The 17,825-nt window shown below is 46.4% G+C and overlaps 1 protein-coding gene across 1 annotated transcript in view; it reads right to left on the reverse strand.

The window, feature by feature from the left end:
• Positions 1–17,825, reverse strand: part of TMTC1 (transmembrane O-mannosyltransferase targeting cadherins 1) — a 215,959-nt gene that overhangs the window by 167,523 nt on the left and 30,611 nt on the right. The window contains exons 3-5 of the mRNA XM_084809370.1: positions 12,226–12,299; positions 6,268–6,444; positions 737–943 (exon numbers count right to left, since the gene is read on the reverse strand). Coding sequence (XP_084665496.1) covers positions 737–943; positions 6,268–6,444; positions 12,226–12,299 — 458 coding nt within the window. The remainder of the gene's footprint in view (positions 1–736; positions 944–6,267; positions 6,445–12,225; positions 12,300–17,825) is intronic.

The following is a 17,825-nucleotide window of genomic DNA, read 5'->3' on the forward strand; positions in this document are numbered from 1 at the left end:
TAGGTTGCATACTTGGGTTTCAATTACGAAATCAATTCTCCCATAGGACCTTGCTTGAAATAAACTGACATATTAAAGTGTGTGCGCGCGCACACACAGTTTAGGATAGATCTCTATCACGCATTAGGATAGATCTCTATCACGCATTAGGATTAGGATAGATCTCTATCACGCATTACGATAGATCTCTTTTTGGGAAAGGAGCAGGGCTGGACCGCAGTTTAGTGACAGAACACTTACTTAGCATGTGAAAGGCCCCATGTTCACTTCTTGGCATCTCCAGTTATGAAGAATCAGGTGGTAGCTGGTAATAGGAGAGAAGTCTGCCAGTAACTCTGGGAGAGCTGCTGCCAGTCAGCCTAGCCCAGAGGTGGGCAACTTGTGGCCCTCCAGATGTTTTGGTCTACAACTCCCATCAGCCCTACCCAACTCAGACAATGGAGAGGAACGATCGGAGTTGCAGGGCAAAACATCTGGAGGGCCACAAGTTGCCCACCCCTGATGCAGACAATAATAGGCTAGGTCACCTATGGGCAACCTGCTGTTCGTGCGGCCCGCGCAGGTGCCCAAGTTGCGCATGCCACCAAATATCCCTCTCCCACTCAGCTGAGCACTCTCAGATGGCAGGCAGAGCGAGTGCTTACTGGCCAGCATGCTTGCACACGCCGCCTCCTGCCAATCGCCGTATGCAGCCCTTGGGCCCCAAAGGTTCTGAGCAGTTGCATGAATACAGTACCTCAGTACAGCCCAGGCTGCTTTGCTCAGGACAGAAAGGCCGTTGTGCTGCTGTTCTTCGGGCGACGCAGGGTGGCAAGAGTTCCACGTCCCCTTGTGAGCAACGCGGTGCTTCCCGTTCTCCCTGCTGGATGAAGGAAGCAGCAGCGAGGGGTGGGGGGAAGCTGCGGGCTGCCGAGCCATCTTCTGAGGCACCCCTCCGTTTTTTCTAATTAAGAGAAAAATCAAAACCTTTCTATTAGAAGATGGATTTCCATTCCCTTTTTATTCACACGGAGCGGGGGCTAACAAAAGCATGTATTTAGCACACCCGTGTGACAGGCACTGCAAGCAGGATACCACACCAAAGAGCACTTCCCATCTTACTTGAGAAAAGCGTGCGCCTGCAAGTCGCTGTTGGTGGCTGAAGGTCAATGGAAAGCCCGTGTGGTGTAGTGGTTCGAGTGCTGGACTGGGACTTGGGAGACCCAGGTTCTAGACTCCGCTCACTCGGCCATGGTGACTTTGGACCAGCCACAAACTCTCAGCCCAACTTACCTCACAGGGTTATTGTTGTGAGGATAAAATGGAGAGGAGGAGGATTATGTACACTGCTTTCAGTTACTTGGAGCAAAAAGGATGGGATATAAATGCAATTAAATAAATACATGCACACATGCATACATAAATACATAAATAAATAGGCTCCAGGGTCACACTTACCAGGCTACACTATTGTCAGGTGTGGTACTGCTAGCTTAGATGATTGCAGAGAGTGATCAGAAATGACAACTGGTGGAGAATGCTGCTGCCAGGGTACTGTTGGGGGACCATTATTTAGAGCAAGGGTGCAGAATCTCAAGCCCACGGGCCAAATTTGGCCCTCCAGGGATCCCAATCCAGCTCTACAGGGTTCTCCTGGGCTCACACCCTTTCCCCCAACCACTGATCATTGGTGATTTCTCATCTTTTACACAGTTTTCCCTCCACCTGAAAAACTGAAATGGCTCTCCTAAGGCTTAGTTACTGGTAGTAAAAGCTTGAAGCTAAAATAGGCTGGTATTCTTCGGGTTTTTGGCCCCAGCCCTTTTGCCTTTGGCCCCCCACCCCCACCACTGGAATGTGGTCCCCGAGAGCTTCTCCAAAATGGAATGCAGCCCATGGCCCGAGAGTGGTTCTGCACCTTTGATTTCAATAACATTGACTTAATTTTCTTTGATCTAAACTGTCTCTGTTTCGACATCATGCTAAACAATGATTTAGTAAGTTGTGACCAAGCCTAGCCTTCTCCCTCAACTCATGAACTTCCTGCTTCCCTCCCCTCCTCTGGTACAGGCTGGAGGAGCTTTTCCCACTTCCACTTTTTATGAAGCGCAGGTTGGTCAAGTCATCCAAATGTAGTTAAATCTTAACTATGATTAGTTTCCAACAAGGCATCTTCAAACCATGGTTTACCAACCATGGCTTGCTTAACCCCAGGTGCAAGATCTTTTTGGCCCAAGGGCTGCATGTGATGCTGGCTTGGGGGTTGGGGCACACACACACACAGCCCAGTTATTTATGTGAAGATCTTGGGGGGAAGGAGTGGAATGCCTTCTCTCCATCCCCTTCTCCAGCAAACCTGATACAAATCATGCTTTCCTTACTGCTAGCAGCCATGGCAAAAGAGTGATCTGAATGAGGATATCTAGGAGACGGGGGGGGGGGGAATTTGGTGTTAGGGCACACTTGGTGGGCACAGATTGTGTACCATAGTTTAAACTAACCACAGTTAGGGCTGACCATAATTCTGAGCTTGTACAACACGGCAACCGATGCTTAATCAAAAGAGGAAATGGAAGCTTATGAAGTACTCCTCCCAGCTGCACCTCTCATCTTATTCCTCACCTCAGAGATAGAAAAAGTATTACAGGAGGATGTGGAAATGATTAGCCATTTGTTAACTGCTGTATGGATTGCTCTCAGTCATAAATGGAAAGAAAAGGAAGCCCTTCTTTAATGGATTGTATGCCTAGCATATGGGATTTGGTATACATATTAAAGCCGACAAATATTATCAGAGTTCGGGAAAGAAAGCAGGGGAGAAACAGTTTTATTGAAAAATGGTCAATGTTATTTTGTCTGGAATAATAAAGGCAAAAGATAATGGGCATCTATATACCTTATTGGGAAATTAATGAAATATTTTCTTCACATTTTGGTTTATGTTAATATAGTTTAAGTGTATAAATGCATGTGTATATATTCATATATTATCTGATTCATTGTAGTTTGCACCTTTACATCTCCTCAAATGGCTTGATTTCAGTTGCAGCTGGTGCTGTTTCATTATTGATCTTAAGTTCTGTTATCAGTGTAGTTTATTGGTATGGAGAACTCTCTCAAAAACTCCACCTGCTCCCCCTCAAAAGAAGTTGTCTAGACATAAAAAACTGAGCTCTATAAACCATAACACTCATGCTCAATAACAATTTAGCATGGACATAAAGATGCACCACACCTGGGCCACACAGCCTGGTTTCTGGAAGCTCTACCGTCCAGATGTGGCAGCTATATAATATTATTGAAACAGTAAAACATGATAGTTAGCATCTGTCAGCGTGGGGAAACCTATTTAAGAGAGAAGCTGAGGGAAAAAAGGGGGTTTGCTGAACAATCCAAGATATATGCTAGTATTAGGCCCTCCTTCCCCAAGGTGGTCCCCTCCAGATATGTTGGACTACAACTCCCATTGGCCATTCTGACTGGTAATGATGGGAGTTGCAATCCAACGCATCTGGACAGCACCAGGTTGGCGAGGACTGCAATAGACAACCAGGTCCTACAATTTTGGGGGGATGAATCTGTCTTAACGGAAGCATCATGAGCACTAGCGTAAAGGTCTTTTTTTTTTTTCATCGCACCCTTCACCAAAGGGCTCATGACGGAATATGTGGTTCTCCCCACCCCCTCACATTGACCCTTTGTCACAACAATCCAATAGGGCAGATTAGTCCTGAACAACTTTCACCCAGTTTCGAATCTGCCATTTTGGGGCAAGGTGATTGAGCGGGTGGCGGCAATGCAGTTGAAGGCACACTTGGAGGAAGCCGATTATCTAGATCCATTTCAATTGGGCTTCAGGCCTGGGCATGGGATGGCCTTTGTCACCTTGGTGGATGATATGAGAAAGGCTTTGGATAGGGGTGAATGCTCCTTCCTTGTTCTCCTCGACCGCTCAGCGGCTTTTGATACTGTTGACCATGGTATCCTCCTGGACCGCCTGGAGGGGTTGGGCATTGGAGACACCGTATTGCGGTGGTTCCGGTCCTTCCTCTCCGGCAGGTACCAGAGGGTAGCACTGGGAGAGGAGGTTTCGGACCCATGGCCACTCACTTGTGGGGTGCGACAGGGTTCCATCCTCCCACCAATGCTATTTAACATCTATGTGAAGCCGCTGGGGGCTATCATCAGGAGGTTTGGGGTGCGGTGTCATCAATATGCGGATGACACACAGCTCTACCTCTCATTCAAATCTTCACCAAGGTTGGCCATAGAATCCCTGTCCAAATGTCTGGAGACAATGAGTGGCTAGATGGGGAGGAATAAGCTGAAGCTGAACCCTGACAAGACCGAGGTACTTTTGGTGGGAGACAAGAGGAGGTTGGGGGATGTCGACCTGGTGTTGAATGGGGTACGGCTACCCTTGAAAGACCAGGTCTGCAGCCTGGGGGTCATTTTGGACTCCCAGCTGTCCATGGAGGCTCAGGTGTCAGCTGTGAGCCGGACAGTGCTGTACCAACTCCATCTGATACGGCAGCTGCACCCCTACCTTCCCGACCATCTGCTCCCATCAGTAGTACATGCCCTGGTCTCCTCTCATCTAGACTACTATAATGTGCTCTACGTGGGGGTACCCTTGAAGATGGTTTGGAAGCTGCAGCTGGTGCAGAATGCAGCGGCTCACCTGATTAAAGGCAGCTGCCAGTGTGATCACATCACTCCAGTGCTGAAGGAGTTGCACTGATTACCAGTTGTTTTCCGGGCCAAATTCAAGGTGTTGGTTTTAACCTTTAAAACCCTATATGGTTCCGGCCCGGCCTATCTCAAGGAGTGCCTCCAGGAACACCAGACAGCCCACTCAACAAGATCAGCCTCGGATGGCCTTCTCTCTGTCCCATCAGCCAGGACAGCTAGGCTGATGAGCATGAGGGAGAGGGCCTTCTCTGTGGTGGCCCCCATTCTGTGGAACTCCCTCCCTAGGGAACTCCGCCATGCCCCCTCTTTAATGAGCTTCCACCACACATTAAAAACATGGTTGTTGAGGCAGGCATTTAGGGTGGGTTAGGGTATTTTTTAGAAATACGACATTTTAATGTGAAATTTTATTGGTTTAAACTGTTGTATTGTTGTTTCCCAGATTTTGTACAGTTTTTCCCGCATCCTAAAAAGGTTGAAATGCCTCTCCTAAGGCTTAGTTACTGGCAGTAAGATCTTCAAGCTAACATATCCAGCTATTTTTGGTACTTTGGCCCCAGCCGCCGTTGGAATGCGGCCCCAAGAGCTTCTTTGAAATAGAATTTGGCCCTTGGGCTGAAAGAAGTTCTGCACCCCTGTCACAAAGACTCATGCACGGTACCTTTTCTATTATATATGATTCTTCCTAAAGAGAGTTCTATACACTTATAAATGTGAAACGCCTATTGTGAATGAAAATAGTAATAAATAATTATCTATATTCCACTCTTCTACAATTGCCCTCAAGAGTGGCATACAACAAAGTATACATAAAATGCAATTTAAAAATACAGTTAAAGCAATCAGTGAAGGCAACTTTGTGCCCTGGGTGAGAACTCCCATTATCCCCAGCAAGCATGTCCAAAATATAATTGAATGCTCCACCACATCAAAACAAAGCTCCCTTCCGAAGAAATGCTAGATGGCCTGGGGTTTTTAGAGCATGAGATCCTATGCTCAAATAAAGGGGGGCACAGAACAGAGCCCAGTCTTTTAAAAAGCATGCACCTGTTTGATTGGGGCAAGCAAAGACTGTCTCTCAGCAACTGCTGAGGTCATCTGATGGGATGCTCCTGGTGGTTCTGCCTGGACCTATGGCTCAATTAAGAGTCCACCAGAAGTAGAGCCTTGTGGTGGCTCCTTTTCTGTGGAACTCCCTGCCTCTAGGGATCAGGAAGGCACCAACACTGCATTGTTTTCAGCGCCTGTGGAAGACATCTTTATTTCAAGAAGGCTTCCTTGATTGACCTTCTTTTAAAAAAAAACCACTTTTAATATGACATTTTAATCTTTTACTGTTCACCATTCCAGAATCTGTTTAGATGTGGAGCGGTTTATAAATGTTGTACATAAACTAAATAAACCAGGTAAGAGATATTTTTGTAAACTGGAAAACCTGGTTATTTCCACACCCAATCAAGGCATCGTAAATGACCTATACAGGTATACATGGGCAAGTGGGCTCTTGAACAGGTTTGTGAGCAGGAAAATTTGGTGGACTTATATGCAAGACAGATAAAGCCAAAACGATAGAATATTAACGTTTCATTTACTTACAATCTGGGTCTATTTTGGGAAAGCAGGAAGCCATCATACACCAAGCAGACACCAAACACGGTGATTCCCGTTTCCTTTACCAGCATTGCACAGGTCCCAAGAAATAAACTAAGCAGCAAAAAGGAGAGAGAGGCAGTGGGAGGGAAATGTTCCCCAACATAAAGCTGATCCACGCTCCTGCAAGGAAGAATGAAAACACAAGAACAGATTTTAAAAGAAATGCATGCATTTTCTTTCATTACTTTAAGTTATAAACCCCCTCCCTAGCATGCTGTTAACAAAATAATACTGTCTGAAAAGTGCTTTGGTTGAATGGTGGTATGGCAAAAAGAAACATGGGCAAAAACGAGATTATTGGGGAAAGAGGAACAGAACAGACAGCAGGGTGAAAGAGGAAGCTTCAGCAAGGGAAGAATTACCGTTAATACTATGCCATCAGTGCATATGGTTCCTTACAGAGTTATATAGGGAACATATGCATGTCATTTCCCTCCCAGGAGCCTATAATTAAAAATAGATAAGAGGGAAAACAGCAGAGAAAGGATGGGAGAGACAAGGTGGGAAGGATGCAGGCACACGTTCAGGTAGCTTGGTTGTAGTGGCAAATGAAGATTAAGAGAAGCCAAAATGGCCACCCAGAAAAAGTGAGTTTTGAGGAGGGATTTGAAGAAAGGGAGAGAGTGGCACTAGAACTGAACTGAAAGATCACTTTGGCGATACTTTGGAGGAAAACAGGGAGGAATGGGTGCTAAAAAAATGCCTTCTGGAAAAACAACACAACCCTGCTTTTCAATTGGCTTCTTCTGTGGCTGTTCACAAATACTGCAGCACAGCGTGGGAAAAGGAGAGGAGACCCGGAGGTCTCGGCAGGCCTGGCGCAGGACATTTTGCTGTCTGAGGTGGAGCAGCAAATGGTGCCCCCCTCCCACCCAAATTGAGATGCATAATACCCAAAGCCAGCTAAGTTATTTTAGCACACGAGGCAGAAAAGCACATCTCCCCATCCCTGGCAGTAAAGGTACAGTAACAACAAATTAAATAGCTAAATATGTGCTGCCCTTTCCTGACACCCAAAAGCTGCTGCCCAAGTGAGCCCCTCCACTCTGCCTAATGGCAGGGCCAGCCCTGGACCTAGGCAGTCCAGCAGTGATTCCCTCTTCCTGCACTGTGCTGTACAGTGCAGCTTGCAGTACAGGATGGGAAGTCTCCTTGCACTGAGCTGAATTTTTCTTTTCTTCCAGCTTGCGTGAATCGCAGCACAGTGCTGGCTGGAAGAATGGGGGAAAGAATTTGCTCCATTCCCCTCAACACAATGGGCAAAACGTAGATGGAATTACGGGGAGAGAGAGAGATAGTTTTGCATGAATAAAGCAGAAAACCTGGGGTGGGGGTGGCTCAGTCCTAGGTTGTATCGCATACATGTTCAGGGAAGGAGTTCCATGCACAGAGGGCAGCAAGGGGTAATAGAGCCAATCACTGAGGGAAGCAGGAGGCTTTTGGTGAGCTGAAGGTGGTAAATATGGAAGAGCAGGGGTCATATGCAGGCACATAATGAAAAAAAGGGCCAACTGATGAGGAGAAGCAAGGCTGTGTGGAGATTTTAAAAGAAAGGATCAAGAGTAAGAATATAAGAACGTAAGAAGAGCCCTGCTGGATCAGACCAAGGGTCCATCTAGTCCAGCATTCTGTTCACACAGTGGCCAACCAGCTGCCTGTGGGAAACCCACAAATAGGACACGAGTGCAATAGCGCCTTCCCGGTTTGGTTCCCCAGCAACTGCTACAAAAAGCCACAGTGCCTCTGATACTGGAGGTAGCCTATAGCTAAGTAGCCATTGACAGCCTTCTCCTCCAGGAATTTGTCCAACCCCTTTGAAAGCTAGTAGCCATTGACAGCCTTCTCCTCCAGGAATTTGTCCAACCCCTTTGAAAGCCATCCAAACTGGTGGCCATGACTACATTTTATGGAGGTGAATTCCATAGTTTAACTGCACACTGAGTGAAGAAGTACTTTCTTTTATCTGTCCTGAATCTCCCACTGATCAGCATATATGCTAGATGCAGGAAATTACAGGATACAGGAATGCTAGATACAGGAATCTCAGACAGAATAAATTCATGGAAAGAAGAGCTCAGCTACAGAAAGGGAAGGAGCTTTTAGACCAGTTTGCCAGAAGCCACCTCCTGCTACCTTTTGGAGCCAAAGAAAGCTGGGCAGGCCAGGTGGCCACAGGTGAGCCTTTATTCCAGGACAAGCAAGGTAAGACTGGCTGGGCTGAATACACATACACAACCATGTGGAACCCAGGTATACCTCAGGGGAGGGGGACCGTAGCTCAGTGGTACAGCACATGCTATGCAAACCAAAGTGTCCAAGTTCGATTACAACATCTCCCGTTTGAAAAGATCAAGGAGCAGGAGACGGGCGGGTCCTCTGCCCAAGAAATACAAGCGGCCTTCCCCAAGCTGGTGCCCTCCAGATGTTTTGGACCACAACTCCCAGCATGCCTGACCATTGGGCATGCTGGCAGGGGCTGATGGGAGTTGAAGTCTAAAACATCTGCAGGGCACTCAGTTGGGGAAGGCTGCCCTAAAGAGCCCTGCTAGGCAAGAGTTGAGAATATTGGGCTAAATTGATAAACAGCCTGACCAGTTATAAGGCAGCTTCAGATGTTCAAATTTAGCCCTGATTTTTGCTTCCAACATTCAACTGAATTGGTTGTCACTATAAACAGCAAGGGGAGGTATTATAGGGCTTTCCCTATAGCGGTGCAGGGATAGAGCAACGCCCATATTTCCATTCCTAGATATTCACAGCTAATGCCAGCTTTCAATTTAGTACGGGAAATCCAGGCCGTATGTCACTGTAGCCTTTTCTTATCTCTATGCATGGAGCCACCACCCCTGTGGAGGCATTTCCTGACTGATGTAACATGTAACCCAGCTGTCACTAATTTATACCACGGACATTTCCTAGGACAAAGGACAATAAAAGATTTGCACCAGGTTTCCCCCATGCAAAGAAAGTTCTGTGGCTTATTTAGGATGACTGTATCAATTCAAAATTTTGAGCACACTCCAGGAAAGAGCGGAGGACAGGAAGGCCTGGCGTGCTATGTTCCATGGGGTCACGAAGAGTCGGACACGACTTAACGACTGAACAACAACAACAATCAATTCAAAAATCTAGGGCTGGTCAGAAATAACATTTTTTAAACGATTAATACAAAACAAGTGAGACCTGCAACAAAATGTTGCAGTATTGGATGCTCCTGTTCAGGGTTCCAACTGACCAGCTATGCCCACTTCCAGCATACTTTGTTTCATTCCCCCTCTCACATGTCTCCCCAGTTTTCCATTCTGTCCCCTGCTCCTGCCTTCCAATAGTCAGCTTTTCATGCTCACTGAACATGTTCAGTCCTCATAGAGCTGCTTTGGAATTCTCCTGCCCCTACTAATAACTCCCACTTCTACAGAGGTGGTGCACTTTTTGATACGTAAGTACTGCCACTCACCTCTGAACTTTGGAAATAGAGGGAACAAGGAAGATGAAAAACGAGAATCATTGTTAGCAGAAAAGCAAGATGTAATGTATGGCTGTGAGAGCTGGACTATAAGGAAGGCTGAGCGCCGAAGAATTGATGCTTTCGAACTGTGGTGCTGGAGAAGACTCTTACGAGTCCCCTGGACTGCAAGGAGGTCAAATCAGTCCATCCTAAAGGAAATCAACCCTGAGTGCTCATTGGAAGGACAGATAATGAAGCTGAAGCTCCAATATTTTGGCCACCTAATGCGAAGAGAAAACTCCCTGGAAAAGACCCTGATGCTGGGAAAGACTGAAGGCAAAAGGAGAAGGGGACGGCAGAGGATGAGATGGCTAGATAGCATCACGGATGCAATGAATATGAACTTGAGCACGCTCCGGGAGAGAGAGCAGGACAGGAAGGCCTGGCGTGCTATGGTCCATGGGGTCACGAAGAGTCGGACACGACTGAACGACTGAACAACAACAATCAATAGTACTGTTTACAGTATAATTGGATGGGGAGGCTAAAGACAAAGATATTATTCTCAATTTAGTTTGCCAAACATTTCTTCCAAATAAGGTTCTCTGGATTAGAAAATATCTATCAGTCCTGCACATCATACCAGAATTTTCATAACTTTATATACAATCAGCTAATCGTTTTGTGCTAAATTTCTGCCCACAAAAATTTTCAGGGCACAGACAAAATTGACAGGGGTCATGCAGTGCCCACATTCACTTAAAAAGAAAGTTCTGTGAGCACATGTGGCTTTTCCCTCTACTGGCATGAGCTGGGCAGCCTGCTTGTGCAACAGCTCCATGCCTGCTTCTCAGTGCATGCAGAACTCGGGGGTATTGTCTCTACTCACAGGCACACCTATAGGGCAATTTTCCACACCCACACACCCAGGTTGGTACCATCCCATACAACCAGGAGTGCAGGAAGCATCCTGGGAAAAGCAGGTATTCTATTTGCCCTCTGCAAATGCATGTAAGGAAACACTGACAGCTGGGGGGGGGGTTGTTAAAGGAGTTAAAGGATAAGCTGGGGGATGCAATATGGAGCAGGGAAACAGGAGAGGGGTAACCTTTTCCTCACCTGCCACTTCTCTGCTCCAAGCTGCTCTGCCCCAACTGCTCTCCCGTTCCCCATCATGAGACTCCAAACACACATTTATCCTTGCAACATACATGTGGCACCCAGGGGTGCAGGTGGTTTGATGCAGAGAAACAGCAGATAAGAAAGGATTAAGCACTCTTTCCCACTGCTACTTTGGCATCTCATAAATCCTCCCCCGGCCCTCCCCACTGCCCACCACAGGAAGTGGCTTCCCTTTTAGCTTTTTTGTTTGCCTGTTTTAGGCTATTGGGCTTGAGACCCTGAAAAGCTAGTCATGAAAAATATCAGAGGACCATAGGAAGCTGGCTTATATTGAGTCAGAGCCGTGGTCCATCTAGCCCAGTACCGTCAGCACTGACTGGCAGCAACAGCTCTCCAGGGTTTCCTACGTTCCCTTTCTCTGCTGTTGTGTTACCCTCAGGCTGGGGACAAAGAAAACTAAACCCACGACATATATCTGCTCACGGCTTCGTTACGCACCATGTTTTACCACTTGCTTGCTCTGTCAAGACATAACTGCTGTATTTAGCTCAGGAACAGGAAGGGTTGTATCCAATGGGCTATATCCAATGTCAGTCTAACTGAAGTCCCATTTATTTCAATGGATCTACTCTACGTAGGACTAACACTAGATACAACCCATAGGAACCTACCTTGTACCCAGCGGAGGCTGCTGCCTCCAACGTCAGTGAGGCGGTGAATCCACTCTGGGTTTCAGTCAGAACCAGTCAGATCTCTAAAGGACCTATCCAAGGTGCGTTACATCGCTCCGCGAGTTCTGACTGAAACTTGGAGCAGATTCACCACCACCCCGACATCGGAGCCATCAGCCTCCGCTACTTGTACTGAGTCAAACCGCTGGCTCATCTAGCCCAGTACTGTCGATGCTGACTGGCAGCAATGGCTCTCCAGGGTTTCAGGGAGGATTCTTTCCCAGCCCTACCTGGAGATGCCAGGGACTGAACCTCGGACCATCTGCATGCAGAATAGCTGCTCCATTACTGAGCTACGGTCCCAGCCTGCAATGGGCACGTGGTGCGGACAGTGCAGATGACAACACCATACGTGTGGGGTTCCAGTGACCAGCTGTGCGCCAACGTATCTAGTTGTGCAATTGTTCTTAGCTATTGTCCCCCATCCATTGCAAAGAGACAGAGAGAAGGGGGGCGGGGGAGAAACAGAAAAGAAATAGGACTGTAAGGGAAGGAATGGAGTTTGCCGGCATAAAATAGGTCCCACGAGTCACCATTTCTTATTTATTTGTCCCCCCTGAAAACTACAAGTATCATACCCATAAGACAAAAAAGCCATACCTATTATAGGAGAGAAAAGCCAAAAGAAATAGTAGACAGGCCAACACATCTGCTCTGCCTACTATACCCGTTACCTAAGAAGGGATGGAAAAAAGAAAAACATGTTACAGTTGCAGCTAAATAATGAAACTGTATTTCAATGCATCAGTGATGACCAATGTCTGACCAGTGATTGCAGTGCAATCCTATGTACGTCTACTCAGAAGTAAACACCACTGGGTTCAATCAGTCTTACTCCCAGGTAAGTGTGTAAAGGATAACTGAAGCTTTGGTTTTGCCAGAGGCAAAACCTCTGTCCTCATCAATCCCACATTTTTGCCAAAAGACATTTAGGCTGCAATCTTATGCAAGTTTAGACCAAAAAAAAAAAAAAAGTCCTATAACTCCCAGCACTGGGATTGGGATTCTGGGAGTTGCAGGACTTCTTCTGTCTAAACATGTATAGGACTGCACCCTTAAAGATATTAACTTTTTGCCATGGGGATGAAAATGAATACAGTTGTATGCTGTATATAGCAACATAACAAGACCGCATTCAAATACATTGGAATAAAGAGCGTCTACAAATTGCACCCAGAAAAGAGAGAAAAGAATAGATGAGTGAGAGAGCAATCCCATGAGCAGCTAGCCCAAATGACAGAGGGCTCCAATCTCAGAACACTCTGCCGATCCAAAGCCCTGTTGGGCTCTTACCAGCAGGTCAGAAGGAGTGTCTCTCTGTCCCCCCTTAATGCCCGTCCAACTTACTCACTCTGCCAGGGGTGACAGCTGAGAGGCTGTTGGATCCAGTGGACCCATGGCCTCTCCTCTCTTCCTTGCCCGCTAGCCTATGCCCCTCCCCTTTCCTCCCTTCCCATACTTGGAGTCCTGACCTTGCGAGAGGGAGTCACAACAGAGCTTTCTGTGGCAACTGGAAGGGGCTTTGGTGGGAAATCCGATCAGCTCTCCTTTTCCAAGGTTGGAACTCTGTCCCAAGCCTCAGGGGGGAGATCCATGGCATCCTATGGCCCCTCAGACACTGTGTAGGGGCTAGGGGATTGCCCTTGCAGTTCATCCGAGGGATTTTAGGAAAGGCTCTTGCTAAAATTGCCCCTCGGCCAGCTTTTTCTCTCACATGGTTTTAAATACAGGGTAACAACCCAGGGTGGGGGAGTCTTGAGATGGGGGGCACTTGAATGGGGAAACGGTATGCTGAGCTCCTTCATCACAGGTTCTCCATTTCCAATCAACTCCTCTGGAAGTGACTTTTCCTCACTTAAGGAGGGCCATCAGGCTACAAATACATTCTGTATATAACACGAGTGGGGGTCCTTTTTGTGTTGGGGTCTGGAGGCCAAAAGTAGAAGGGTCCAGAGTCAGAAGTGCTTATTTATTTGTGTTATTTTTTACACTTTTAGAACTCCCAATAACCAAAGTTTTCCAGGCATTCTACAGATAAATTGACAACATAAAATAAACAAACAATAAAACAATTATGAGGGAAGACAGCACATAATAAAACCAGGATAAAACCAGCACCAAGTGGGGAAAGCAATGCAATGCATAATAAAACCAAAGTAAAACCAGCAGCAAAAATAAAACAGTGCACAGATCTAAAAGCACCATTCTTAAATCACCTGGGAGAATAAAAAAAGTCTTCACTGGGCACCAAAAATAGGCATCAGGTGAGCCTCTTTAGGGAGGGCACTCTACAAACAGAGTGCCATCATCAAAAAGGTCACACTTTTGTAGTCACACTCCCCCTGTCCCTCTCCCAGAACAGGGTGACCAAGGCCAAAACTGTTCCAAAACCAAGCCTAAAACCAGAATGAACTGGATCTAGAAAATCCGTTTCATCCAAGAGCGCCTGGATTTGATCAGCAACCACTCACCCAAGCACCTTGCCCAGATGCTGGCAACCAGCCTATGGTTGTTTACATCTTCTGTGTCCAGGTTTGGTTTCTTCGGGAACAGCCTGAGCACTACCTCTTTTAAAGAAGGAAAGTAGGTAGGGTCAGTAGAGGCTGGAGGCTTCGCACCTTGGATAGCTCCTTTACAGTGCTGACTGGTTCTGACTGAAACCCAGAGCAGATTCACTGCCCCGCTGACACCAGAGCCATCAGCCTCCACTGAATGGGGCCGCCCCCTTTTCTCTCCTTCCCTACTCCGCAGGCTGCCAGAAGAGGAACAAACTGCTTTTGCCAGAGGTCTGAACTGACTGCAGGTGGAGGGCTTCTGAAATTTAGGTCAAGGACCAGAGGTTGCACACCTCTGATGAAAGATGTAGCTTGGGCATGAAGCTAGTTCAAAGTTAAGGGCTGCGGAGGAAAAAGATGAGCAAAGGATGAAGAAAACTTGGGGGACAGTTTTCTGGGCTACAAACAATCCCCTCTCCAGACATGTTCATAACCCTGCAAGTCAACAATATCAATGCTCCTTAAAAACAACATATTCATACAGGGAGACAGGTTCTTAAAGCAGGGATGGAGAACATCTGGCCCTCCAGGTCCTATCATCCCTCCCCATTGGCTATGCCGGCCGGGGCTGATGGGCATTGCAACCCACCAACTATCTGGAGGGCCACACGTTCCCCACCCGTCTAAAAGGAAGAGCCTCCCGACAGGCTAGCGCAATAATTCCTAACTATGGTAAACTGCGCTAACAAAAGGTTGGATTAAATCCTAGTTCATCCATAAATTTTAATCACCATCAGAGAACGCACTGAGCATTTTCCTCGTCTCTAAAACTGGCAAGTTTCTTAATAATTTATTCATGTTATTTCAACATTTTGTTGTTGTTGTTGTTCAGTCGTTTAGTCGTGTCCGACTCTTCGTGACCCCATGGACCATAGCACGCCAGGCCTTCCTGTCCTGCGCTCTCTCCCGGAGCGTGCTCAAGTTCATATTCATTGCATCTGTGATGCTATCTAGCCATCTCATCCTCTGCCGTCCCCTTCTCCTTTTGCCTTCAGTCTTTCCCAGCATCAGGGTCTTTTCCAGAGAGTTTTCTCTTCGCATTAGGTGGCCAAAATATTGGAGCTTCAGCTTCAGTATCTGTCCTTCCAATGAGCACTCAGGGTTGATTTCCATTAGGATTGATTGATTTGACCTCCTTGCAGTCCAGGGGACTCGTAACAGTCTTCTCCAGCACCACAGTTCGAAAGCATCAATTCTTCGGCGCTCAGCCTTCCTTATAGTCCAGCTCTCACAGCCATACATTACTACTGGGAAAACCATAGCTTTGATTAGACGAACCTTTGTCGGCAAGGTGATGTCTCTGCTTCTTACTATGCTGTCTAGGTTTGCCATAGCTTTCCTCCCAAGGAGCAAGCGTCTTTTAATTTCATGGCTACAGTCACAGTCTGCGGTGATCTTGGAGCCCAAGAAAGTAAAATCTGTCACTGCTTCCATTTCTTCCCCTTCTATATGCCAGGAAGTGATGGGGCCAGATGCCATGATCTTACTTTTTTTAATGTTGAGTTTCAAACCAGCTTTTGCACTCTCCTCTTTCACCCTCAACAAGAGGCTCTTGAGATCCTCTTCGCTTTCTGCCATTATGGTGGTATCGTCTGCATATCAGAGGTTGTTGATAATTCTCCCAGCAATCTTAATTCCGACCTCTGATTCATCCAACCCGGGGTTTCTCATGATGTACTCTGCATATAAGTTAAATAAGCAGGGTGACAATATGCAGCCTTGTCGTACTCCTTTCCCAATTTTGAACCAATCGGTTGTTCCATGTCTGGTTCTTACTGTTGCTTCTTGACCCTCGTACAGGTTTCTCAGGAGACAGGTAAGGTGGTCTGGTACTCCCATCACTTTAAGAATTTGCCATAGTTTGTTGTGATCCACACCATCAAAGGCTTTAGCGTAGTCAATGAAGCAGAAATAGACGTTTTTCTGGAATTCTCTTGCTTTCTCCATGACACAGCGAATGTTGGCGATTTGATCTCTAGTTCCTCTGCCTCTTCAAAACCCAGCTTGTACTTCCGGTAGTTCTCGGTTCGCATACTGCTGAAGCCTAGCTTGTAGGATTTTGAGCATAACCTTGCTGGCATGTGAAATGAGCGCAGTTGTGCGGTAGTTTGAACACTCTTTGGCGTTGCCCTTCTTTGGAATTGGAATGTAAACTGACCTTTTCCAGTCTTGTGGCAACTGTTGAGTGTTCCAGATTTGTTGGCATATTGAATGCAGCACTTTAACAGCATCATCTTTTAGGATTTTAAATAGCTCGGCTGGAATACTGTCATCTCCGCTAGCTTTGTTGTTACTAATGCTTCCTAAGGCCCACTTGACTTCACTCTCGAGGATGTCCGGCTCAAGTTCAGTGACTGCACTATCATGGCTATCAGGGACATTCAGATCTTTCCTGTATAGTTCTTCTGTGTATTCTTGCCACCTCTTCTTAATCTCATCTGCTTCTGTTAGGTCCCTGCCTTCTTTGTCCTTTATCATGCCCATCTTTGCACAAAACGTTCCCTTGAGATCTCCAATTTTCTTGAAGAGATCTCTAGTCTTTCCCATTCTGTTGTTTTCCTCGATTTCTTTGCATTGTTCATTTAAGAAGGCCTTCTGGTCTCTCCTTGCTATTCTCTGGAACTCTGCATTCAGTTGGATATATCTTCCCCTTTCTCCCTTGCTTTTCGCTTCCCTTCTTTCCTCAGCTACTTGTAAAGCCTCATCAGACAGCCACTTGGCTTTCTTGCATTTCTTTTTCTTTGGGACGGATTTCGTTGCTGCCTCCTGAACAATGTTACGGACCTCCGTCCATAGTTCCTCAGGCACTCTGTCTATCAGGTCTAATCCCTGAAATCTATTCCTCACCTCCACTGCATATTCATAAGGGATATGATTGAGGTCCTACCTGAATGGTTTAGTGGTTTTCCCTACATTCTTCAATTTAAGCCGAAATTTTGCAAGAAGAAGCTCATGATCTGAGCCACAGTCAGCTCCAGGTCTTGTTTTTACTGACTGTATGGAGCTTCTCCATCTTCGGCTGCAAAGGACATAATCAATCTGATTTCGATATGACCATCTGGTGATGTCCATGTGTAGAGTCGTCTCTTGTGCTGTTGGAAAAGAGTGTTTGCTATGATCAGCATGTTCTCTTGGCAAATCTCTATTAGCTTTTGTCCTGCTTCATTTTGTACACCAAGGCCATGCCTGCCTGTTATCCCGGTGATTTCTTGACTTCCTACTTTAGCATTCCAATCCCCTATGATGAAGAGGACATCTTGTTTTGGTGTTAGTTCTAGAAGGTGTTGTAGGTCTTCATAGAACCGATCGACCTCAGCTTCTTTGGCATCAGTGGTTGGGGCATAGACTTGAATTACTGTGATGTTGAATGGTTTGCCTTGGATTCGTACTGAGATCATTCTATCGTTTTTAAGATTGTACCCCAGTACTGCTTTTCCCACCCTTTTGTTGACTATGAGCGCTACTCCATTTCTTCTAAGGGATTCTTGCCCACAATAGTAGATATGATGGTCACCTGAATTAAATTCACCCATGCCTGTCCATTTTAGTTCGCTGATTCCCAAGATGTCGATGTTCAGTCTTGCCATCTCATCTTTGACCACCTCCAGCTTACCTTGATTCATTGATCTGACATTCCAGGTTCCT

This window comes from Heloderma suspectum, chromosome 7 (assembly GCF_057233095.1).
Source record: "Heloderma suspectum isolate Gila_16-S chromosome 7, 16-S_ref, whole genome shotgun sequence".
NCBI lineage: Eukaryota > Metazoa > Chordata > Lepidosauria > Squamata > Helodermatidae > Heloderma > Heloderma suspectum.